The sequence below is a fragment of the Erythrolamprus reginae genome, chromosome 2, assembly GCF_031021105.1.
Source record: "Erythrolamprus reginae isolate rEryReg1 chromosome 2, rEryReg1.hap1, whole genome shotgun sequence".
Lineage (NCBI taxonomy): Eukaryota > Metazoa > Chordata > Lepidosauria > Squamata > Dipsadidae > Erythrolamprus > Erythrolamprus reginae.
Window position 1 is genome coordinate 20,197,143 of NC_091951.1, and position 24,569 is coordinate 20,221,711.

A 24,569-nucleotide genomic window follows, 5' to 3' on the forward strand; every position below is an offset into this window, starting at 1 on the left:
AAATAAATATATTTAAAGAAAGTAAATATATTCACAATTTATTATATTATGGAGGAAATGTATGTGGACACTAAGAGTTGAGGACAGTTTGTTGATATGTCTGTCAATCAATCAATCAATCAATCACATCCAATAATAAAAAAACTTCAGAGCAATTTTTAGAAAAAAATATATGGGAAGGCTTTTACTGAAACAATATGCAGATTTCTGACTGTTTCTTTTCAGGCAGGAAATGGAAAACTGGAAAACATAATTTTTACAAAGTGACTTTGGGGTGAGTCAGATTCAAAAGTTCATTGACAAGGGATGGTCTGTGTTTGCTGGGCCAGATGGACATTAAGCAGGTAATCCTTGAGATATGGTCAAAATTGGGATCGGAATTTCCATTGGTAAGCAAGGTGGCTGTTAAGGGTCTTTCAGGATTAGGACCACCCACTCCTGATCCAAGAGCATGGAGAGTGGAGAGAAGGCAAAAACAGCGCAGACCGAGCAGGCTACTCTGGAGAATAGTGCCCCACCCATCTTCACAAGGCACACCTGGGGAATGAGACTTTGAGGAGGGGCATTTGTCGGGAACAAACACTGAGTTCCTGACGTGTTGAGTGCCGACATTTGAATTTCCCCAAAGTCCTTGTATTTTTTGCTCACTTTCTGGACTTTCTTTCACATATCCTCTCCTCTAAGTTCACTTTACCCTTAGATATATTACTACGTGTCTATTTTTCTTCCTATGTATTTGTGTATTGGACAAATGAATAAATAAAATAAATAAATAAATAAATAAATAATAAATAAAATAAGCCAGCCATGAAAGACAGTTAAGGGAGGGAAAAGTCGAATTTACGGATTTTGGTGAGCGATTCTCAGTTATGGCTATGGATGATGTCAAAACACTCGACTTCTAATACAACTATGCCTTTCTCACCACAAGGCATTTTAATAACCTGGCAAGAACAAAAAATAAAAAAAGTGAAATTAGATTCAGTTGAAAAGCCCCAGGATTTTGACAAAAGATATTTCGTGACGGAAAGTAAAGAAGAAACCAAGGAGGAAAGTAAATAAGGATTAAGATAGTATAAGTAGGGAAGAAGAAGACACAGAGGAAAGGGAGAAAAAGAGAAGAGATAAAAGAAAACAGGAAAAAAGGCGACAGGGCAACAAAAAATAAGGGTAGTAAGAGAAACCAGAGCTACAAGAAAACAATACAAATAGAAAAGAGGGAAGAAATTAAATGGATTTTCATTAACAGATTTAATGTATTAAAAATAGGAATAAACAATAAAACTCATTTTAAAGACTGGGGGTTAATTCTCTACAGGGCCCAAGGTCAAAGGGTTGGTTAAAGGGTTGGACTAGAAGGCCTTCAAGGTCCCCATGAAGAAGATTCTATGAGTCAGTCAAGCAACTTCCAAGACATTTCATAATCCCCAGCCGATAATTGGATGGCTGCAACCCAACATCTATTCTATTCTATTCTATTCTATTCTATTCTATTCTAATAGAATTTTATTGGCCAAGTGTGATTGGACACATAAGGAATTTGTCTTGGTGCATATGCTCTCAACGTACATAAAAGAAAAAGATTCATTTGTCAAGAATCATGTGGTACAACACTTAATGATTGTCATAGGGGTCAAATAAGCAATGAAGAAACAACCAATATTAATAAAAATCTTAGGATACAAGCAACAAGTGACAGTCATAGAGTCCTAAGTGGGAGGAAAAGGATGATAGGAATGATGAGAAAAACTAGTAGAAATAGAAGTGCAAATTTAGTAAAAAGTCTGACAGTGTTGAGGGAATTATTTGTTTAGCAGAGTGATGGTGTTCGGGGGAAAAACTGATCTTGTGTCTAGTTGTCTTGGTGTGCAGTGCTCTGTAGCGACGTTTTGAGGGTAGCAGTTGAAACAGTTTGTGTCCAGGGTACGAGGGGTCAGTATATCTATTTATTTTATTTTATTTATTTATTTTGTCCAATACACAATGAGGGTTTTAGTGGGTATACTGTATATCTATATACACATAGTAAAATACATGATGAAGGTTATAGAGGAGATACTCATAGTGAAATATATCTAAGAAATAATAGAAAAGAAGGTATAGTAATAGAACATATCAATGAAAGAATAGAAGAAGAGATATAGGAATAGAAGAAAGGTATAGGAGATATAGGAGAGCAATAGGACAGGGGACGGAAGGCACTCTAGTGCACGTGTACTCGCCCCTTACTGACCTCTTAGGAATCTGGATAGGTCAACCGTATATAATGTAAGGGTAAAGTGTTGGGGGTTTGGGGATGACACTATGGAGTCCGGTAATGAGTTCCACGCTTCGACAACTCGGTTACTGAAGTCATATTTTTTACAGTCAAGTTTGGAGCGGTTAATATTAAGTTTAAATCTGTTGTGTGCTCTTGTGTTGTTGTGGTTGAAGCTGAAGTAGTCGCCGACAGGCAGGACGTTGCAGCATATCTGGAAGGTTCTAGCAGAAGAAACAAAACCTAGAGATACTTACCGAGAGAGGTCACGTTTTCATAATTCTCCTGCATCACTTCCTCGTACAAGACTCTCTGACTGGGGCCCAAGAGGGACCATTCACCCGGGGAGAAGCAGAAAGAGACCTCCTCGAAGGACACGGGCTAGAAGGAAGCAACCAGAAGATTATTCAACAGGCAAAATACTGCAGGAGTCATTCAAACGAAAGAAACACCTGTTCTATGCGATAGAGTGAGACAGGTGGTCAATCAGAGGCAAGCAAGGTGATCGATCGCCTTTTGTGACCTTCTGGACAAGCAAAGTCCACCGGGAAGCCGGATTCGCTTAACAACTGTGGCAAGTTATTGTTAATGGCGAGTATTCTGAGCAGAGACAGGTTACAAGCAGTGTGCCACAAGGGTCTGTTCTGGGTCCTATTCTTTTTAATATGTTTGTGAGTGACATAGGGGAAGGTTTGGTAGGGAAGGTTTGTCTATTTGCCGATGACTCTAAAATGTGCAATAGGGTTGATATTCCTGGAGGGGTCTGTAATACGGTAAATGATTTAGCTTTACTAGATAAATGGTCAAAGCAATGGAAACTGCAGTTTAATGTTTCCAAATGTAAAATAATGCACTTGGGGAAAAGGAATCCTCAATCTGAGTATTGTATTGGCAGTTCTGTGTTAGCAAAAACTTCAGAAGAAAAGGATTTAGGGGTAGTGATTTCTGACAGTCTCATAATGGATGAACATTGTGGTCAGGTGGTAGGGAAAGCAAGTAGGATGCTTGGCTGCATAGCTAGGGGTATAACAAACAGGAAGAGGGAGATTGTAAAGAGCGCTGGTGAGACCACATTTGGAATACTGTGTTCAGTTCTGGAGACCTCACCTACAAAAAGATATTGACAAAATTGACGGGCTACAAGAATGGTGGAAGGTCTTAAGCATAAAACGTATCAGGAAAGACTTAATGAACTCAATCTGTATAGTCTGGAGGACAGAAGGGAAAGGGGGGACATGATCGAAACATTTAAATATGTTAAATTTTTGAAGTTTTTGCTAACACAGAACTGCCAATACAATACTCACATTGAGGATTCCTTTTCCCCAAGTGCGTTATTTTACATTTGGAAACATTAAACTGCAGTTTCTGGTATCACTGGGATTGGTAGCCTGCCCCTGCATATCCATATACTTATTTACAGGGAGTCCTCAAGTTACGACCATAATTGAGCCCAAAATTTAGGCTGCTAAGCAAAACATTTTACGACTTTTCTTGCCACAGCTGTTAAGTGAATCGCTTCAGTTAAGTTAGTCATGAGTAAATTTGGCTGCCCTACTGACGTCACTTGTCAGAAAGTCGCAAAAGCTAAATCCCGTGACCCTCAACCATCATAAGAATGAATCAGTTGCCAAGCACCCAAATTCTGATCACGTGATCATGGGGAATGCCGCAATGGTCGTTAAGTGTGAAATAAAGCCATAAATAACTTTTTTTCAGGCCAAGGTAACCTTCACTAAATGAAGATTTGGCGGGCCCCAGGGGAAGAGCCTTCTCTGTGGCAGCCCCGGCCCTCTGGAATCAACTCCCCCCGGAGATTAGAACTGCCCCCCCACTCCTTGTCTTTCGTAAATTACTCAAGACCCATCTATACCGCCAAGCGTGGGGGAGTTGAGACACCTTTCCCCCAGGCTTTTTAAAAATATTTATGTTTGGGTGTGTATATGTTGTTTGCTTTTTTAAATAGGATAGGGTTTTATGTGCTTTTTAATATTAGATTTGTTTTCGCTGGAATATTGTTTTTATTATTGTTGTGAGCCGCCCCGAGTCTTCGGAGAGGGTGGCATACAAATGTAATAAATTGAATTGAAATTGAATTGAACTGCTGTGAGTCTAAGACTTCCTGCAATTTTGATTTGGCCGCCACCCTAGATCTGCCAGCCATCCCAATATTCATTCTTCGCAATCATTGGCTCCTCCCCTTTCTCACCTGGAATGCCCCTCACCTGAGCCTCCTTTGTCAAAGCCAGTCTCCCTCCAGTTCTTCTGCAGGACTGGAGAAAGCGAAAGTACCCTGTGGATTTTTCTTGGGCTCCTGCGGAAAAAAAGCAGACAATGTTCGGAGTCTTCGGAGAAGGGCGGCATACAAATCTAATTATTAATAATAATAATAACAATATGAAGAAGAAGAAGAAGAAGAAGAAGAAGAAGAAGAAGAAGAAGAAGAAGAAGAAGAAGAAGAAGAAAAAGGAGACAGAAGGACTAATACTGGCGGCAGAAGAACAGGCCATTAGAACAAATGCTGTCAAAGCCAGAATTGAAAAATCAACAGACGATCCAAAGTGCAGACTCTGTAAAGAAACAGATGAAACAATCGATCACATACTCAGCTGCTGCAAAAAGATCGCACAGACTGACTACAAGCATAGACATGATGCTGTGGCACATGTCCACATGTCCATTGGAACTTGTGCCAGAACTACCATTTACCAGTGGCAAAGAACTGGTGGGATCATGAGCCCGAAAAAGTGGTCGAAAATGAGCAAGCAAAACTACTGTGGGACTTCCGTCTTCAGACTGACCGAATTCTGAAGCATAACACACCAGACATTGTGATCGTGGAGAAAAAGAAAGTATAGATCATCGACATCGCAATCCCAGGAGACAGCAGAATTGAGGAGAAGCAGCTAGAGAAATTAGTGAAATATGAAGATCTAAAAATCGAACTGCAACAACTCTGGCATAAGCCCGTGAAAGTGGTCCCAGTGTTACTTGGCACGCTGGGCGCAGTGCCAAAGGATCTCAACGGACATTTGAAAACCATCGGAATTGACAAAATCTCCATCTGTCAATTGCAAAAGGCCACTTTACTGGGATTGGCAAACATAATTCGCCGCTACATCACGCAGTCCTAGGTGCTTGGGAAGCACCCGACTGGTGATGAAATACGAAATCCAGCATAGTGATCTCGTTTGCTGAGTTGTATTGACATAATAATAATAATAATAATCTTCAGAAATTCATTCCATTTATCTGTCAGTTCACTCTGCACTCATCCATCCAGGAGCAGCCCATTGCAACACAGGGATAGAAAAGACTAAAAAAAAGTTGTTAGAGGAGGGCACGGGATGGGACAAAATACCGTGTTTTCCTGAAAATAGGACATGTCCTGATATTAAGCCCAACAGGACTTTTCAGGGCATGCGCCCTCCCCCCAGCAACGTTCCCTCTAAGCTGCGCGGCTGCACGGTCACATAATGACAGAACTGCACAACTTCCAACTGCTGCACACCATTTTCTAATATCAGAGGCTGCACAACTGCGTCCCTGCGCATGTGACTAGAGAACGGAGCGCAGCAGTTTCCAATTACCACGCGTCGTTGTCTAACGTTAGAGGGATCAATGCCCCCGCCATTTTCCGGGGAAAGGGAGGGACATGCCCCATACATCCAGGCTGAGTCCGCTTGGGGACAACAAAGGCAGCCGTGCGGTGATGGGCCGCTTGACTTACCTTCTACTGGAGCGCCCTCGGAAGCCGTCGCCCAGAGATTTGGCTTCTGCGCATGTGCAGCATATCAGGGCTGCATTTGCGGAGATTAGCCAGTTTGTGCCCAAGCAGCAAACCAGTCCAGCCAACCCACCAACCCAACCATCCAGCCAGCCACAGACCAGTAGAAATGGAGTTGAAGTCTTCAATGAAACACAGCCGCAGTAGGAAGTTGTGGAAAAATATATTTACTTCTTTATACTACTGCTACTATCTATACCATACATACAACGAACTAGTATCTTACTAGTACCTTGCTACAACTATCTTAGTTCAATAACTCACAGGAACCAACTTATACAGCATTACAGCTTCTTCAGAGCACACTTCTTATTCTGCCTGACTGGGCTCAGGCAATGCGTAACAGTCCAAGGAAAAGAAATTAAACACACACGTGCTCTGCTAATCAGCAAACTTGTATTAAACAAACAAAAAAGGGTTACTCAAAACAGTTCTTAGTGTCCGAAAACAATGATAGTGCAAGGCTTACTTCAACTGCATACAAAAACACAGGAAAAAACAAAGAAAGACAACCTGGAATGAGCAAAGACGTTTCAGGAGTCCTTTTGAATCTTTGGAGCAAACAGCAAGTCCCAGAGGTTTCACCTCCCTCTTGTCTGAAAAAGCTGGGTTGAAAACTCCAACGGCACGGAACAGAAACTTCAGAGCAGGAACCACAAAATAACACAGATAAACAGCCACAGTTTGCCTTAGGCCTTTGTTCCCTTTTATACCTTTAGTCCTCATTAAGGGAACCACACCCAGCCCTTAGTATAAGAATCACACCCAGCCCAGGTGCTCCTATGATGACTTGTAATACTCCTTCAATCGATCCCTTCTTTGCATAGCTCTTTGGCTACGCAGATCAATATATTGATCTGCAGAAGAATCCAGGGACGAAAGACTGTCTGAGGGACTGCATGCCAAATCCCCTGGGCTGTCTGCTGAATCCTGCATACCAGTGGCCTCGTCCTCCTGGCTGTCTGCCACGTCTTCCTGGCTGTCTGCCACATTTTCCTGGCTGTCAGCCAGGCTTTCTCATTCACTTTGTGCCGTGTCTCTCCCATCTGTGGGAGCAACGGCTGGCCCAGGCCCAAACACAACACTTCTCAAGAACAGTAACAGCACACAGCTAACAGCGAACAGACAAAGAGAGCTCTTGCCTAGTTAAATACTTTTCCCATAATTGCTAGGTTGCTGCATGCTCAACTGCCCCGAATGACTCAGCATTCTTACCCGAGGCCTAATTTCTGCATTATGATATTACCTAGGGATTTTTAATTCCTGACACAGCAAGCCAAATCTCACGTGAGGATGCATGAGAGAGCAAGATTCCAGTGGTTTTTGCCAATACATTTGCTTCCGCGCATGCATCTTATTTTGGGGAAACACGGTATCGACAATCACAAAAGAAACATCCAGCCTTGAACATTTGGAGGAATGGGGGAGAAGAACTTTCCTGGAACTCTCCACCTTGCATTTTCACTTTCTGACGTCTCTATAACCAGCCCAACCCTGACAAGAAATAAATTTGTGTGTGTGTGTGTTTTTAAGTGGGTTCATACAGTTTTACCTGGTATAACGTATTCATCTGCCTCTTCCTCCATTTCCAGCTTCAGCAGTTCTGAAAGGGGAGAAAGAGAAGAGGAGAAAAGTAAGAATGTTTTAAGCTTACAGGGTGTCTACAGGTAGTCCTTGACTTATAAACAGTTCATTTAGTGACCGGTCAAAATTACCTAGGGACACAGAAACAGTGACTTACAACTGTTTTTCCACACTTACGATCATTGCTGTATCTCCACCGTGATGTGGTCAAAATTCAGACGCTTGCAACTGACTCACACTTACGAGAGTTGCAACAGCTTGTGATCCCTTTGTGCGACCTTCCGACATGCAAAGTCAATGGGGAAGTTGGATTCACTGAAAGACCACTTAACAAATGCAGCGAGAGCTTAATAACTGCGCAAAGAAAGGTAGTACAATGAAGCAAAACTCCTTTATGAATGTCTTGCGTAGCAACCTATGTTTTGGGCTCGGGTGTGGTCATAAGTCGCCTGGTGCACCAGTTGCGGCCCTATTTGGACAGGGAGTCATTGCTCACAGTCACTCATGCCCTCATCACCTCGAGGTTCGATTACTGCAACGCTCTCTATATGGGGCTGCCTTTGAAAAGTGTTCGGAAACTTCAGATCGTGCAGAATGTAGCTCTGAGAGCTATCATGGGCCTTCCTAAATATGCCCATGTCACACTAACACTCCGCAGTCTACATTGGTTGCCGATCAGTTTCCGGTCACAATTCAAAGTGTTAGTTATGACCTATAAAGCCCTTCATGGCATCGGACCAGAATATCTCTGGGACCGTCTTCTGCCGCACGAATCCCAGCGACCGGTTAGGTCCCACAGAATGAGCCTTCTCCAGGTCCCGTCGATTAAACAATGTCGTTTGGCGGGACCCAGGGAAAGAGCCTTCTCTGTGGCGGCCCCGACCCTCTGGAACCAACTCCCCCCAGATATCAGAGTTGCCCCCACCCTCCTTGCCTTTCGTAAGCTCCTTAAAACCCACCTCTGTCATCCAAGCATGGGGGAATTGAGATATTCCCTTCCCCCTAGGCTTATAAAATTTAGGCATGATATGTCCATATGTATGATTGGTTTCTTAAATTGGGTTTTTTTTACATTACTTTTAATATTAGATTTGTTCATATTGTCTTTTTACTGTTGTTAGCCGCCCCGAGTCTACGGAGAGGGGCAGCATACAAATCTTATTAATTAATTAATTAATTAACAAACAAACAAACAAACAAACAAACAAACAAACAGCTTGTGATCCCTTTGTGCGACCTTCCAACAAGCAAAGTCAATGGGGAGGTTGGATTCACTGAAAGACCACTTAACAACTGCAGCGAGAACTTAATAACTGCGCAAAGAAAGGTAGTATAATGAAGCAAAACTCCTTTATGAATGTCTTGCTTAGCAATCTATGTTTTGGGCTCGGTCGTGGTCATAAGTCATTAAGACATTACAACTAATCGTAAGGGCTCCTGGGCTTAGATGGAGGGGGGGGTGGAGACCAGCTCTAACTCCCCCTTGAAGCTTCAATGTCTGAGGGAGAAATGAAAACCTGGGTCTCCCCACTCTTAGCCCAACCCTCTTCCTCTCTACCAGACCCTGAAGTTTGGACGGAAAGGGAGCGGATTGGCCTCAAATTACCCAGGAGTTTCTATGGCTATGAAGGGACCAAACCCGTCTCTTTCTGCTCCTAAACTAACAGTAACTGTGTTGTGGTTAGTTCTGACCCAGCTCCTGCCCCAAGAACTGTGGGTGTAGGGGAGACATCCCCATGCTGCAGGCCTGTTTTGCCCCCGGTAGACTCTGCTGATGAAGGCTCCTCTGACCAAGAAGACATGAGTGACAGGGAGGAGGAGAGTGTGGCAGACAGCTCAGAAGGAGATCAATTATCTAGCTCCTCCTTGGATTCAGAACAAGAGTTAAGGATACAGCGACGCATGCAGAGAGCGATGCATAGGCAACAACAACAACTGAGAGATTATTATCAAAGAAAATGAGGCCACCTGTGGTTGGGTGGGGCAGTGGTAATTAGTGAGGCTGCTATAAATAGCAGCCTGTGGGTTTGGCCATTGTGGAGGATTATCCGATCCTTGTGTTTCGTGCCTGCTTTGCTGACTTTGACCTTTGTGTGCTGATTTCCCCCCGCTTTGAAACTAAACCAGAGCAAAGTGTGTTTCACTTTGTGAAAGAAGAAGGACTGTGAATTGCCTCACAGCTGCAAGCTAAGTATCACAGAACTGATAAGGGACTTGTACAAATTACCAGTTTGTTTGGAGACAAGTGCTCTTTGCTATACAAAAAGAGTGCTTCGTTTATTTGAATTTTCGGTATAAAGAACATTGTTTTGAATTTTCAAACGTGTGTGTGTCTGAAATTGTATCTGTGCATTTTCGGGAGGATTCTACCAGAGAGCTCGACAGAACAAACTGTGAGAGGGACCTTCGAGTCCTAGTGGACAACCACTTAAATATGAGCCAGCAGTGTGCAGCAGCTGCCAAAACAGCCAACACAGTTCTAGGCTGCATTAACATAAGGATGGAATCAAGATCACGCAAGGTGCTAATACCACTTTATAAGGCCTTGGTAAGTCCACATTTGGAATTCTGCATTTAGTTTTGGTCACCACGATGCAAAAAGGATGCTGAGATGCTAGAAAAAGTGCAGAGAAGAGCGACAAAGATGATTAGGGGACTGGAGGCTAAAACATATGAAGAATGGTTGCAGGAACTGGGTATGTTTAGTTCAGGGGTAAGCAAAGTTGGTTCTTCTATGACTTGTGGACTTCAACTCCCAGAATTCCTGAGCCAATCATGGTAGCTCAGGAATTCTGGGAATTGAAGTCCACATGTCATAGAAGAGCCAACTTTGCCTACACCTGGTCTAGTTTAATGAAAAGAAGGACCAGAGGAGACATGATAACAGTCTTCCAATATCTCAGGGGTTGCCACAAAGAACAGGGAATCAAGCTATTATCCAAAGCACCTGAGGGCAGGACACAAAAAAAAGGAACTAAACAAGGAGAGAAGCAACTAAGGAGAAATTTCCTGACAATTAGAACAGTTAATCAGTGGAATAGCTTTCCTCCAGAAGTTGTGAATGATTCAACAGTGCAAGTTTTCAAGAAGATGTCGAATAACCATTTGTCTGAAGTGGTGTAGGGTTTCCTGCCTAAGCAGGGGGTTGGACTAGAAGACCTCCAAGGTCCCTTTCAACTATTCCATTCATTCTCCTATTCTGTTCTGTTCTATTCTCTCCATCTGAACTCACCTTTAAATGTGCACACAACCTCTTTTAGTTCCATCCTCTTTCTTGAAAAACGCTTGAACCTGTACTCCATCTCCATGAAATCTCTCTCACACTTATAATGTGCTCCATTCTTCCTGTTGATAAAAAAAGGGGGGGGGGGAGATATGAGGCCTTTTAGGATTGAGACAATGGCCTTTATCTGATTTCCATCTAGTCCTGATTTCCTAGTTGTTATTTCTTATCTATTTTGACTCTCTAATAAACTCAAATCCGGCCTACACCAGATTCATCACCACACAATAACATTCTGTATGCAAGCATGAAATATTTATTTATTTTATTTATTTTATTTTATTTAATGTTATTTAATGTTATTTAATGTTATTTAATGTTATTTAATGTTATTTATTTTATTTTATTTTATTTATTTATTTATTTATTTATTTTATTCATACATACATACATACATACATACATACATACATACATACATACATACATACTCAGGGCGGCTTACATGTTAGCAATAGCACTTTTTAACAGAGCCAGCATATTCTTCAGGTCCCGTCGACTAAACCAGTGATTTTCAACCTTTTTTGAGCCACGGCACATTTTTTACATTTACAAAATCCTGGGGCACACCACAAACCAAAATGACACAAAATGACACCCTAAGACACTCTCATCTCTCTTTTCATCTCTGTCTCCTCCCCACCCTTGTGTGTGTGTGTGTGTGTGTGTGTATACACACTCTTGAACCATTTCCAAAAACAGGTGAGGGCTGGGTTTTTTCTCTCTCTTATTCTTTGGGTGCTTTTTATCATATGCTTTAAATCAAGAGTCACTTCTCCCTCTCTTTTGTTTCTCTGTCTTTCTTCTCATTCTCTGTCTCAATCATTTTCTCATTTCTGTTTTTTCCTCCCCTTTTTGTTCATTTCTCTCTCTCTCTCCCTTCCTCTCCTTTTCTGTCTCTCTCTCTCTCTTGCTTTCTTTTTCTCTCACTCTTGCTTTCTCTCTTTCTCTCTTCTTTCTCTCTCTTGCTTTCTTTCTCTCTCACTCTTGCTTTCTCTCTCTTTCCTTTCTCTCTCTTGCTTTCTCTCTCTCTCACACTCTCTTTCTCTCTCTTTCTTTCTCTCTCTCTCTCACTCTCAGCAAAATGTTGCGAGACCAGAACCTGAGCTTCCTTCTTCGCGGCACACCTGACCATGTCTCGCGGCACACTGGTTGAAAAACACTGGACTAAACAATGTCGTCTGGCGGGTCCCAGGGGAAGAGCCTTCTCTGTGGCGGCCCAGACTCTCTGGAACCAGCTCCCCCCAGAGATTAGAACTGCCCCCACCCTCCTTGCCTTCCGTAAGCTCCTTAAAACTCACCTCTGCCATCAGGCATGGGGGAATTGAGGCATTCCCCCTCCCCCCCCCGCCTATATAATTTATGTATGGTGTGTCTGTGTGTATGTCTGCTTTAATAATGGGGTTTTTTAAAAATGTTTTTTAAATTTATTAGATTTGTTATGAATTGTCTTATTGTATGCTGTGAGCCACCCCGAGTCTATGGAGAGGGGCGGTATACAAATCTAATAAATAAATAAAATAAATAAATAAATTGCCCCCACAATCCGGGTCCTCATTTTACCCACCTTGGAAGGCTGAGTCAACCTTGAGCCGGTGATGAGATTTGAACCGCTGATCTGCAGATCTACAGTCAGCTTTAGTGGCCTGCAGTACTGCACTATACCTGCTGCGCCACCCCGGCTCTCTTATTCATTTATATGACTTCTATGCCACCCAATATCCCGAACGACTCAGGGTGGCTTACAATAAAATAAAAAAGTACAGTTAACAAAAGAAATACAATAAAATATTCTTTTGCCAAAAGAATACAAATAGTCCTCAACTTACAACCATTCATTTGGTGACCATTCAAGGTTACAGCAGCACTGAAAAAAGTGACTTAACGACAGTTTTTGTTCTACATTTACGACCACTGCAGCATCCCCGTGTTCACATGATCAAAATTCAGGCGCTTGGCAACCGACTCACATTTCTGACCATTTGCTGTGTCGCGCGACCCCCTTTTTTGACCTTCTGACAAGCAAAGTCAAACAGGGAAGCCGGATTCACTTCACAAACCATGTTACAGACTTAACAACTACAACGGTTCACTTAACAACTGTGGCGAGAAAGATTGTAAAAAAGGGACAAATTCGCTTCGCGGTCTTGCTTAATGACGGAATTTTTGGGCATAATTGTGGTCAGAGGCTGAGAACGGCCTGTATATGGGTCATTATGTTTACTTAATGCTACTTAGAAGGGTGAATATCAATACTTCTAAACTGTAGGAATTATTCTCACAATCGTGTGCTCTTCGCTTCACTCAGGTGACTCCATTTTGTTCCTGTGATAAAAATGGCTGCCCATTCAGAGCAAAGACCCTGGAGAGCATTGGTCACTGAATATTTTTTCGGCCTGCGAGATTTCCTTCTTAGTTCCCTCAGGTGACTCCATTTTGTTCCTATAATAAAAATGGCTGCCCATTCAGAGCAAAGACCCTGGAGAGCATTTGTCATGAATATTTTTTCGGCCTGCGAGATTTCCTTCTTAGTTCCCTCAGGTGACTCCATTTTGTTCCTATAATAAAAATGGCTGCCCATTCAGAGCAAAGACCCTGGAGAGGATTCGTCACTGAATATTTTTTCGGCCTGCGAGATTTCCTTCTTAGTTCCCTCAGGTGACTCCATTTTGTTCCTGTGATAAAAATGGCTGCCCATTCAGAGCAAAGACCCTGGAGAGCATTTGTCATGAATATTTTTTCGGCCTGCGAGATTTCCTTCTTAGTTCCCTCAGGTGACTCCATTTTGTTCCTATAATAAAAATGGCTGCCCATTCAGAGCAAAGACCCTGGAGAGCATTTGTCATGAATATTTTTTCGGCCTGGGAGATTTCCTTCTTAGTTCCCTCAGGTGACTCCATTTTGTTCCTATAATAAAAATGGCTGCCCATTCAGAGCAAAGACCCTGGAGAGCATTTGTCATGAATATTTTTTCGGCCTGCGAGATTTCCTTCTTAGTTCCCTCAGGTGACTCCATTTTGTTCCTATAATAAAAATGGCTGCCCATTCAGAGCAAAGACCCTGGAGAGCATTTGTCATGAATATTTTTTCGGCCTGCGAGATTTCCTTCTTAGTTCCCTCAGGTGACTCCATTTTGTTCCTATAATAAAAATGGCTGCCCATTCAGAGCAAAGACCCTGGAGAGCATTTGTCACTGAATATTTTTTCGGCCTGGGAGATTTCCTTCTTAGTTCCCTCAGGTGACTCCATTTTGTTCCTATAATAAAAATGGCTGCCCATTCAGAGCAAAGACCCTGGAGAGCATTTGTCATGAATATTTTTTCGGCCTGGGAGATTTCCTTCTTAGTTCCCTCAGGTGACTCCATTTTGTTCCTATAATAAAAATGGCTGCCCATTCAGAGCAAAGACCCTGGAGAGCATTTGTCACTGAATATTTTTTCGGCCTGGGAGATTTCCTTCTTACTTCCCTTTTATTGTTTTATGAAATTTATTTATACGCTTTGCCTATATTAGTGGTGCGGTGGCCTAGAGGTTAAGCTCTCGCCTCACAATCAGGAGGTTGTGAGTTGAATCCTAGATAGAGGCAGATATTGCTCTCTCTGGGGGGCAAACTGAGAATATATCTGCTTGAGGGAAAAAGACCCCTCCACATTGGCGACAGGAAGATCATGCAGGCAGTAAACACTTGCCCAGACTCCATCCCGCAAGGAATTATGGAGTTGTTAAAAGAGGAAGAGGAAGAGGAAAAGGAGGACAATATGCTTGCCTATCCTGGTTGCTAACAATACTGTACATTGAAAAACAGGAAAAACGGAATTAAAAGCAGACCAATCTAATCTATGTTTCAAATGTCATGACATAAAAGTTCAGGAATCATTCCGAGGTCAACCCAATGAATAGAATACACCGACACAATTATATAAACATACCCTTTGGTTGTTCTTCTGCGACTCTGCAGCAAAAAAAAAAAAAGGAAGAAAGAAAAATGTATCAGGCACGACGGTCTTCTGGGAATAATTTGGATTCTTTTCTTTTTTTATTTTATTTTAAAATTATTTTTCATAGATAATAAAGCAAACAACAAATAAACAGAAAAGGAAAAAAACAAACAAACCCCAAAAACAAAAACAAACACAATACAATAAATATGACATATCAGTAAATTATAAACAAAACATATACATACAACATTTGGGAAACAAAAGCTTCCCCACTTCTTTTTTTGAGTGTTTGATCAGAGAATTTTCCTTTGCCACTTAATATTAATTATTTTATTTGACGTGTTGCTTTGCTTGAATTTTAGTTATTTCTCCACTGTTCTTTCCTGAAGCTGAAGGGATCAGATCTGGTGGCCTAGAGCAGTGTTTCCCAACCTTTTTTGAGCCGCGGCACATTATTCATATTTTCAAAATCCTGGGGAACACTGAACGGGGGGACAGGGGGGGGCGCGGGGGGGGGGGGCTAAAGAAAAGTTTGGACAAAAAAAATATCTCTTCCTCCATTTCACTCTATTTCTCCCTCCCTCTTTCTCTCTATTCCTTCCTTCCCTTCTTTCTCTCTCTCCATCCCTCTTTCTTTCTTCCTCTCTTTTTTGCTCTCTTTCTCTCTCCCTCCTTCCCTCCCTCTATGTCTTTCTCTCTCCCTTGCGCTCTCTCTGCCTCTCTTGCTATCTCTCTTTCATTCTCTCTCTTTCTCTCTTTCTCTGTCTCTCTTGCTGTCTCTTTCTTTCTCTCTCTCTCTCTCTCTCTCTCTTTCTCTGTCTCTCTCTCTCTCTCTTGCTATCTCTTTCTCTCTCTCTCTCTTGCTATCTCTTTCTTTCTTTCTCTCTCTCTCTCTTGCTATGTCTCTCTTTCTCTCTCTCTCAGGCGGGGGGGGGGGCTAAAGAAAAGTTTGGACAAAAAAATCTCTTCTTCCATTTCACTCTATTTCTCCCTCCCTCTTTCCTCCCTCCCTCTTTCCATTGTATCTCTCCCTCCCTCTTTCCTTTCTATCTCTCCCTCCTTCCTTTCTATCTATTTTCTTTCTATCTCTCCCTCCCTCTTTCCTCCCTCCCTCTTTCCTTTCTATCTCTCCCTCCCTCTTTCCTCCCTCCCTCTTTCCTTTCTATCTATTTTCTTTCTATCTCTCCCTCCCTCTTTCCTCCCTCCCTCTTTCCTTTCTATCTCTCCCTCCCTCTTTCCTCCCTCCCTCTTTCCTTTCTATCTCTTTTCTTTCTATCTCTCCCTCCCTCTTTCCTTTCTATCTCTCCCTCCCTCTTTCCATTGTATCTCTCCCTCCCTCTTTCCTCCCTCCCTCTTTCCTTTCTATCTCTCCCTCCCTCTTTCCTTTCTATCTCTCCCTCCCTCTTTCCTCCCTCCCTCTTTCCTTTCTATCTATTTTTTTTCTCTCTCCCTCCCTCTTTCCTCCCTCCCTCTTTCCTTTCTATTTTCTTTCTATCTCTCCCTCCCTCTTTCCATTGTATCTCTCCCTCCCTCTTCCCTCCCTCCCTCTTTCCTTTCTATCTCTCCCTCCCTCTTTCCTTTCTATCTCTCCCTCCCTCTTTCCTTTCTATCTATTTTCTTTCTATCTCTCCCTCCCTCTTTCCTTTCTATCTATTTTCTTTCTATCTCTCCCTCCCTCTTTCCTCCCTCCCTCTTTCCTTTCTATCTCTCCCTCCCTCTTTCCTTTCTATCCTTCTCTCCGTCCCTCAGCGGCGGCAAAGAAGAAGGAAGGAAGGCTGCAGAGGGTACCGAGGACAAGAGCGCTCGCTCGCTCGCTCCCTCGCCCTCTGACTTCCCTCCCTCGCTGCTGAAGGGACGAGCGCGGGCACGAGCACGCGCGCGGGCCCGTTGCAAGAAGTTTTTGTTTGTTTGTTTTTTCCTTCCCCCGGCTCACGGGAGAGAGAGAGAAAGAAAGAGAGCAGCCAGGGAAAGTGGCCTCGAGCCGAGTGCGAACTGCAGGATGCGGCAAAGGACTCCTTGCCAACCAAAAAGGGGGTGGGGGTGGTGAAGGCAAAGCCTGGGAGGCGGGGAAGGGAAGAGCGGGAGACCCCCAGACAGAACGGCTGAGGGGAAGGAAAGACGGAAGGAGGGAGGGATTGAGAAGCGAAGCCAGGGAGGGCTGAGAGAAAAGGGGAGCGGCGCGCGCGAGAGAGGGGGGGGGGGCGAAAGCGCTCCCAGCCAGGGGGCTGCGAGAGAGGGCATTCTCCGTCCGTTTCGGGAAAGCCCGCCCCGGCATCGGCAGCGCCCAGCCCAGCTGGAGCTTCCCTAGGAGCTCCGCGGCACACCTGGCTGGGAAACACTGGCCTAGAGGTTATTTCTCTGCCTTACAAGGCAGAAGCCCCAGGATCAAATCCCAGTAAGGGTATGGGTAGCTGATGAGGCCAGAACAAGGCTGAAATAGCGCTATCCTAGTCTCCCTTAATTTTAAAAATTCAGCAAAAAACATGTGATACATACAGAATATAGTTGTCGGCTATGAATAAATTAACTGCCTTGAAATGGCCCTGGGTTGGGCCTAGAGGCAAAAAGGAGCTGTGACGTTCCTTCAATATACCAGGATGATCCGACATAAAAAAACATATAGCCCCTCCCTGGTACAGAGATGAAGGGATCAGGTCTGGTGGCCTAGAGGTTAATTCTCTGCCTTACAAGGCAGAAGCTGCTGGATCAAATCCCAGTAAGGGTGTGGCTAGCTGATGAGGCCAGAACAAGGCTGAAATAGCGCTATCCTAGTCTCCCTTAATTTTAAAAATTCAGCAAAAACATGTGATATATATATATTGGTCCTCATGACTGCACTTGTGGGTGTGGGGATGCGATATGGGGTTTTGACCCGGATGTAATCCAATGATTCAAGTCGAATCCAGATATGGCTGTTAATAAATCATACCCTTGTGAGAAGCACAGGCATGGAAGTAATTTATTTCTCAGATGCTAATTGGTTCGCTGACAACAATTCCAACTCTGAGTCCCTTAGATTACATCCGGGTCAAAACCCCATCTCACGTCCCCACACCCACAAGTGCAGTCATGACGACCAATCTTATGCAGGATTCCTGATTCCTTCCTGTGTTCGTTACTATGGCATCTGCAGAAAGGAATGTGTGGTGCCATCTCTCTCTCTCTCACTCCCCCCGTTCCTCTAACACTACCAAACTGTGTCAGCCCAACCTTTGACTTCACATAATGACTTTGGGCCTGACAACTGATGATATATTCCAGTGGTGGTGAATCTTTTTTTCTTTGGGTGCTGAAATAGTGTGCGCACGCTATCGGGCATGCGCGAGTGCCCACACCCATAATTCAATGTTTGGAGGGGTCTGTAATATGGTAAATGATTTAGCTTTACTAGATAAATGGTCAAAGCAATGGAAACTGCAGTTTAATGTTTCCAAATGTAAAATAATGCACTTGGGGAAAAGGAATCCTCAATCTGAGTATTGCATTGGCAGTTCTGTGTTAGCAAAAACTTCAGAAGAGAAGGATTTAGGGGTAGTGATTTCTGACAGTCTCAAAATGGGTGAGCAGTGTGGTCGGGCAGTAGGAAAAGCAAGTAGGATGCTTGCATAGCTAGAGGTATAACAAGCAGGAAGAGGGAGATTATGATCCCGCTATATAGAGTGCTGGTGAGACCCCATTTGGAATACTGTGTTCAGTTCTGGAGACCTCACCTACAAAAAGATATTGACCAAATTGAACGGGTCCAAAGATGGGCTACAAGAATGGTGGAAGGTCTTAAGCATAAAACGTATCAGGAAAGACTTAATGGACTCAATCTGTATAGTCTGGAGGACAGAAGGAAAAGGGGGGACGTGATCGAAACATTTAAATATGTTAAAGGGTTAAATAAGGTTCAGGAGGGAAGTGTTTTTAATAGGAAAGTGAACACAAGAACAAGGGGACACAATCTGAAGTTAGTTGGGGGAAAGATCAAAAGCAACGTGAGAAAATATGATTTCACTGAAAGAGTAGTAGATCCTTGGAACAAACTTCCAGCAGACGTGGTTGGTAAATCCACAGTAACTGAATTTAAACATGCCTGGGATAAACATATATCCACTGTAAGATAAAATACAGGAAATAGTATAAGGGCAGACTAGATGGACCATGAGGTCTTTTTCTGCCGTCAGACTTCTATGTTTCTATGTTTCTATGGGGAGGGTAAAAACAGCTTCCCCCACTCCCCAGAATTCCTCTGGAGGCCAGAAATGGCCTGTTTCCCAACTTCTGGTGGGCTCAGTAAGCTCATGTTTCGCCCTCCTCAGTCTCCAAAGGCTTCCCTGGAGCTGGGGGAGAGTAAAAACGCCCTCACCCATCCCCCCGGAGGCTCTCTGCAAACCAAAAATGCCCTCCCAGAGCCAAAAATCAGCTGGAGGGCACACACATGAATGTTGGAGCTGAGCTAGGGCAACGGCTCACGTGCCAGCAGATATGGCTCCGTGTGCCACCTGTGGAACCCGTGCCATAGGTTCGCCATCACTGATATATGCCCTACATTTTCTTAATTAAATTTTTAGGTTTTTTTTTCTTTAAACATCATAACAATTTTTCACAAATCCACATCGAAATGAAAGTTTATGCCATACATTTTTAATCTAACGGTGCCTCTCCTATAATTCTTATGTTTATATCTTTTCTGTCCATATAACTCTTTACTCCAGGTATATGTTACTCATCTGATGCTGCCTCTTCCAACCTCGTTTTGTCTCGCTATAGCTTAAATTCCACAATACAGTGATACCTTGTCTTACAAACTTAATTGGTTCCGGGACGAGGTTCTTAAGGTGAAAAGTTTGTAAGACGAAACAATGTTTTCCATAGGAATCAATGGAAAAGCGATTAATGCGTGCAAGCCCAAAATTCAACCCTTTTGCCAGCTGAAGCGCCCATTTTTGTGCTGCTGGGATCCCCTGAGGCTCCCCTCCATGGGAAACCCCACCTCCGGACTTCCGTGTTTTTGCGATGCTGCGATTTCACTGAGGCTCCCCTCGCTGGGAAACCCCACCTCCATTGCCAGCGAAGCGCCCATTTTTGTGCTGCTGGGATTCCCCTGCAGCATCACAAAAACATGGAAGTCCGGAGGTGGGGTTTCCCATGGAGGGGAGCCTCATGGGAATCCTAGCAGCACAAAAACGGATGCTTCACTGGCAATGGAAGTCCGAAGGCGGGGCATCCCAGCGGCGGCGGTGGGTTTGTAAGGTGAAAACAGTTTGTAAGAAGAGGCAAAAAAATCTTAAACCCTGGATTTGTATCTCAAAAAGTTTGTATGACGAGGCGTTTGTAAGATGAGGCATCACTGTATTTATTGTCTCTCATGCCTTTTCATTCTAGGTCATATTCTAGCAGGTAGACCTTTTTGAGTTGAAATCAAGAAGGCCAAAAATCACGTTGGGATTTTTCGAAGCTGGTTTTAAGTTCTCACCTTTGACAGAGGCTCCTTTCCTCTTCCCCCCTGGCAGGTTTCGCCGTGGCCATTGATTGACAGGTGTTCATCTCGCCTCACGATGATGTCCTTCTCCAGCTCTTCCAAATGCTTTAACAAGACCTCTTCTTGATCTCGGAGAAATCTCTGCAGCTCTTTCCATTCCCAGACAATTGTCTCCCGCTCCGATTCAGTTTTTCTCTGCAAAGGTCACAACGGCACAACATTGCGTTACTCTAGTCCGGGGGTTGCTGAACATGGCAACTTGTGGACTTTGTCTGCATTGGTTGCCAATCAGTTTCCGGTCACAATTCAAAGTGTTGGTTATGACCTATAAAGCCCTTCATGGCACCGGACCGGGTCTTCTCCGGGTCCCGTCGACTAAACAATGTCACTTGGCGGGACCCAGGGGAAGAGCCTTCTCTGTGGCGGCCCCGGGCCTCTGGAACCAACTCCCCCCGGAGATTAGAATTGCCCCCACCCTCCTTGCCTTTCGTAAGCTGCTTAAAACCCACCTCTGCCGCCAGGCATGGGGGAATTGAGATACTCTTTCCCCCTAGGCCTTTACAATTTATGCATGGTATGTCTGTATGTATGTTTGGTTTTTATAATAATGGGTTCTTAACTGTTTTTAGTATTGGATTATTATTATATGCTGTTTTATTATTGCTGTTAGCCGCCCCGAGTCTCTGGAGAGGGGCGGCATACAAATCCAATCAATCAATCAACCAATCAATAAATAAATAAATAAATAAATAAACGCCAAGAATTCTGGGAGTTGAAGTCCACAAGTCTTAAAGTTGCTAAGTTTGGACCATTTTTGGACTCTCAAATAAATAAATAAATGCTCATTTTTAAATTGTTCATTGGTTTCATTGACCTTTCCAAGAAATTTAAAGCAAACCTCCCACCCCACCTCTCAGGGGGAAAAAAGGAGAAAGAAAAGGAATCCAAAGCTACTTTCAGGCAAAGCCTCCACTATATTTTCTCAATTGACAATGTAGGTCAGTTGAAGAGAGGCACCTAAAAGGAATATTTTGAAAGAGAAGTAAAGAACTGCCCAAAAGCAGAAATAAAAGGCAGAGAAAATCAGAGAGACAGAAGCTTCTCTCCATCTGGAGAAGGAAGGAAGGAAGGAAGGAAGGAAGGAAGGAAGGAAGGAAGGAAGGAAGGAAGGAAGGAAGGAAGGGGTGGGCAATTAATTTATAATTATAATATAATTATAATATATAATTATATAAATATAATATAATATATAATTATAATTTATAATGATAATATAATTAACTCAGTTCCACCCAATAATATAGAGTACAGTATTGGGTAGAACTAAGTTCATTATATTAATCCGGCCCTCTAAAACCATCCCAATTTCTCATGCGGCCCCATGGCAAAATTAATTGCCCACCTCTGGTATATTGGATAGAAAATTGCTCCCCCCCCCACCAAATATTCATTCTTTCTCTGCATCTTGGGGGAAAAAACCCCTGGATTTAACCAGCCTTGTGCAATATAGACAACATTAAACCAAATTCATGCTGGTACTTCCCCATTTTTGAATGAAGCACTTTCTGAATTCAAAAATGATTTTTTACGCACCGCATAGCAAATTTTGGACAAATAGCCACTTCGAAGGGCAGTCTTGCAATGAGAAGGTTGTAAAAAAATTCAAAGAAGAGAAGATCAAAACTCACAATGCTATGGCAGATCTTACCAGCAAATCCTCGCTTTTCCTTAGATAAGGGAAATTCATTTCTCAGCTCTTTTTCACATTCTCTCGTAGCACTTGAGTATCTAGGACAAAACGCGAAAAAGTTAAAGATCTTTAACACACCCCAGTTGAATGCTCTTATTAAAATAACTATTTTAAAAGGAAACCCTCTTGGCTTCTGAAAAATTAAAACAATGCACAGAACAGTCCAATGCTATTTTCTGGAAAGAGACGGAGAGAGAAGTTCTCTTATGATAAGCTCCAGTATGAAACCAGTGTTGGCTGGCGGGACCACAGGGAAGGGCCTTCTCTGTGGTGGCTCCAATGCTCTGGAACCAACCGTCGCCGGAGATCCGCACTATCCCTGGCCTACCAGAAAGCCGTTAAGACCTGGGGTCGTTAAGTTGTCACCTTGGTCCAGCCATGAGTGACTGAAAGTATGTATGGTTTTTTTTATGGGGTTATCAAAGGTATTTTTATTGCTTTTTATTCTTGTTATCATTGTAATCTATATTCTAAATCACTAATAATAAAACAAATAAATAAATGAACCTGAAAGTTTGGAAGAATAAACTTTTGGTGACTGATTCAGATTAGATCTTGCAAGGGAAAAAAAAACAAAGAAAGGTGGATTACTTTGGCCTTTATCCAGATTTAACAGGGATTCTTCCTGTATCCTTAAATCACCAAACAGATGAGGCCCTGATTTTTTATTTTTCCCCTTTGAAATGTTGTCGCCGAAAGCTGGGTTCGCACCTGGTGTGTGCCACGCCCAATGAAACACACACCGACTAGCAAATTGTGTGTTCTGGGCAGAAAATGGACCCAGGGGGATCGATCCCAACAGGCCTAGTGACAAAGCTGTTCCTTCAACAATAGTTTTTATAGTTAACTATAAAAACTAAATAAAGCTGGGGAGACCCCATTTGGAATACTGTGTTCAGTTCTGGGGACCTCACCTACAAAAAGATATTGACAAAATTGAACGGGTCCAAAGACGGGCTACAAGAATGGTGGAAGGTCTTAAGCATAAAACATATCAGGAAAGACTTAATGGACTCAATCTGTATAGTCTGGAGGACAGAAGGAAAAGGGGGGACATGATCAAAACATTTAAATATGTTAAAGGGTTAAATAAGGTTCAGGAGGGAAGTGTTTTTAATAGGAAAGTGAACACAAGAACAAGGGGACACAATCTGAAGTTAGTTGGGGGAAAGATCAAAAGCAACATGAGAAAAAATACCACATTTCTGACATTAACACCCTCGAAATTGTCCAAAGATACTTCACCAGAAGAGCCCTTCACTCCTCTACCCGAAACAGAATTCCCTACGAAACTAGACTTACAATCTTGGGCCTAGAAAGCTTAGAACTACGACGCCTTAAACATGAGCTAAGTATTGCCCACAAGATCATATGCTGCAATGTCCTGCCTGTCAAAGACTACTTCAACGTCAACCACAACAACACAAGAGCACACAACAAATTCAAACTTAATATTAACTGCTCCAAACTTGACTATAAAAAATATGACTTTAGTAATCGAATTGTTGAAGTGTGGAACTCATTACCGGACTCCGTAGTATCATCCCCTAACCCCCAACATTTTCCCCTTAGACTATCCATGGTTGACCTCTCCAGATTCCTAAGAGGTCAGTAAGGGGCGTACATAAGAGCACTAGAGTGCCTTCCATCCCCTGCCCTATAGTCTCTCCTATATTTCGTATTTCTTCTCTAATATATCCTTTATAACCTTCATTGTGTATTATTGTGTATTGGACAAAATAAATAAATTTTAAAAAATAAAATAACAGGAGCACATAGGGATATCCATTACCAGCAGACAGCCCCGCTTATCAGACCCAGAGCCACCTGAAGGACTAGAAACTTCATTTAAAAAGAGAGAGAGATTATGCTTTGATTTCCATCCTTCGAATTAACAAAAAAAAGAGAGTTCTTTCTAAGAGCCGTTCAGAGGCTCCAACTGCATCACCTTCAATTTTCTGATCAGGAATAAATCTCCAAACAATGCCGCTACCTGTCTGGAGGGAGCCACAGCACGTGAAAAGAAAAGAAAAAAGAGGCGCGGTTTTAAAAAGAAAACAAGGGAGAGAGAGAGAGAGAGAGGGAGAGAGAGAGAGAGGAAAAAAAATACCCTTTTCTGAGTCTCTTCCCTCCACGGTGGGATGCCTGCTCACTTTGACAATGGAAACAGATAACTGGCAGCAAACAACGGATGCAGCTTGCAAACTCCTTGCAAAACTGACAGGAATCTCAGTAAAGGCACCATAGAGGAGAGGGAGACAGAGAGGACCAAAGAATGATGTAGTGATTTTTTTATTCCGCCCTCTGGTGGCCAGAGGGAAAGCTCAACCAATATTTGTTTTTTTGTCCAAGACACAATAATACACAGCGAGGGTTATAGAGGATATAATCAGATAGAATGTATTAAAGGGGGAATGGAGGAGAAAATAAAGGAGTAAAATATAACTATGAGAGAATAGCAGGAAAAGATATAGGTATAGAAGAGAAGATATAGGAGATA

The 24,569-nt window shown here is 42.9% G+C and overlaps 1 protein-coding gene across 1 annotated transcript in view; it reads right to left on the reverse strand.

Annotated features, from left to right (window-relative positions):
- Nucleotides 1-24,294, reverse strand: part of LOC139159807 (zinc finger protein 354A-like) — a 33,521-nt gene extending 9,227 nt beyond the window's left edge. The window contains exons 1-8 of the mRNA XM_070737204.1: nucleotides 24,180-24,294; nucleotides 22,028-22,107; nucleotides 20,314-20,514; nucleotides 14,841-14,863; nucleotides 10,861-10,973; nucleotides 7,597-7,647; nucleotides 4,483-4,571; nucleotides 2,515-2,638 (exon numbers count right to left, since the gene is read on the reverse strand). Of these exons, the coding sequence (XP_070593305.1) occupies nucleotides 2,515-2,638; nucleotides 4,483-4,571; nucleotides 7,597-7,647; nucleotides 10,861-10,973; nucleotides 14,841-14,863; nucleotides 20,314-20,514; nucleotides 22,028-22,066 (640 nt within the window). The 5' untranslated portion in view covers nucleotides 22,067-22,107; nucleotides 24,180-24,294. The remainder of the gene's footprint in view (nucleotides 1-2,514; nucleotides 2,639-4,482; nucleotides 4,572-7,596; nucleotides 7,648-10,860; nucleotides 10,974-14,840; nucleotides 14,864-20,313; nucleotides 20,515-22,027; nucleotides 22,108-24,179) is intronic.
- Between the last annotated feature and the right edge of the window lie 275 nt (nucleotides 24,295-24,569).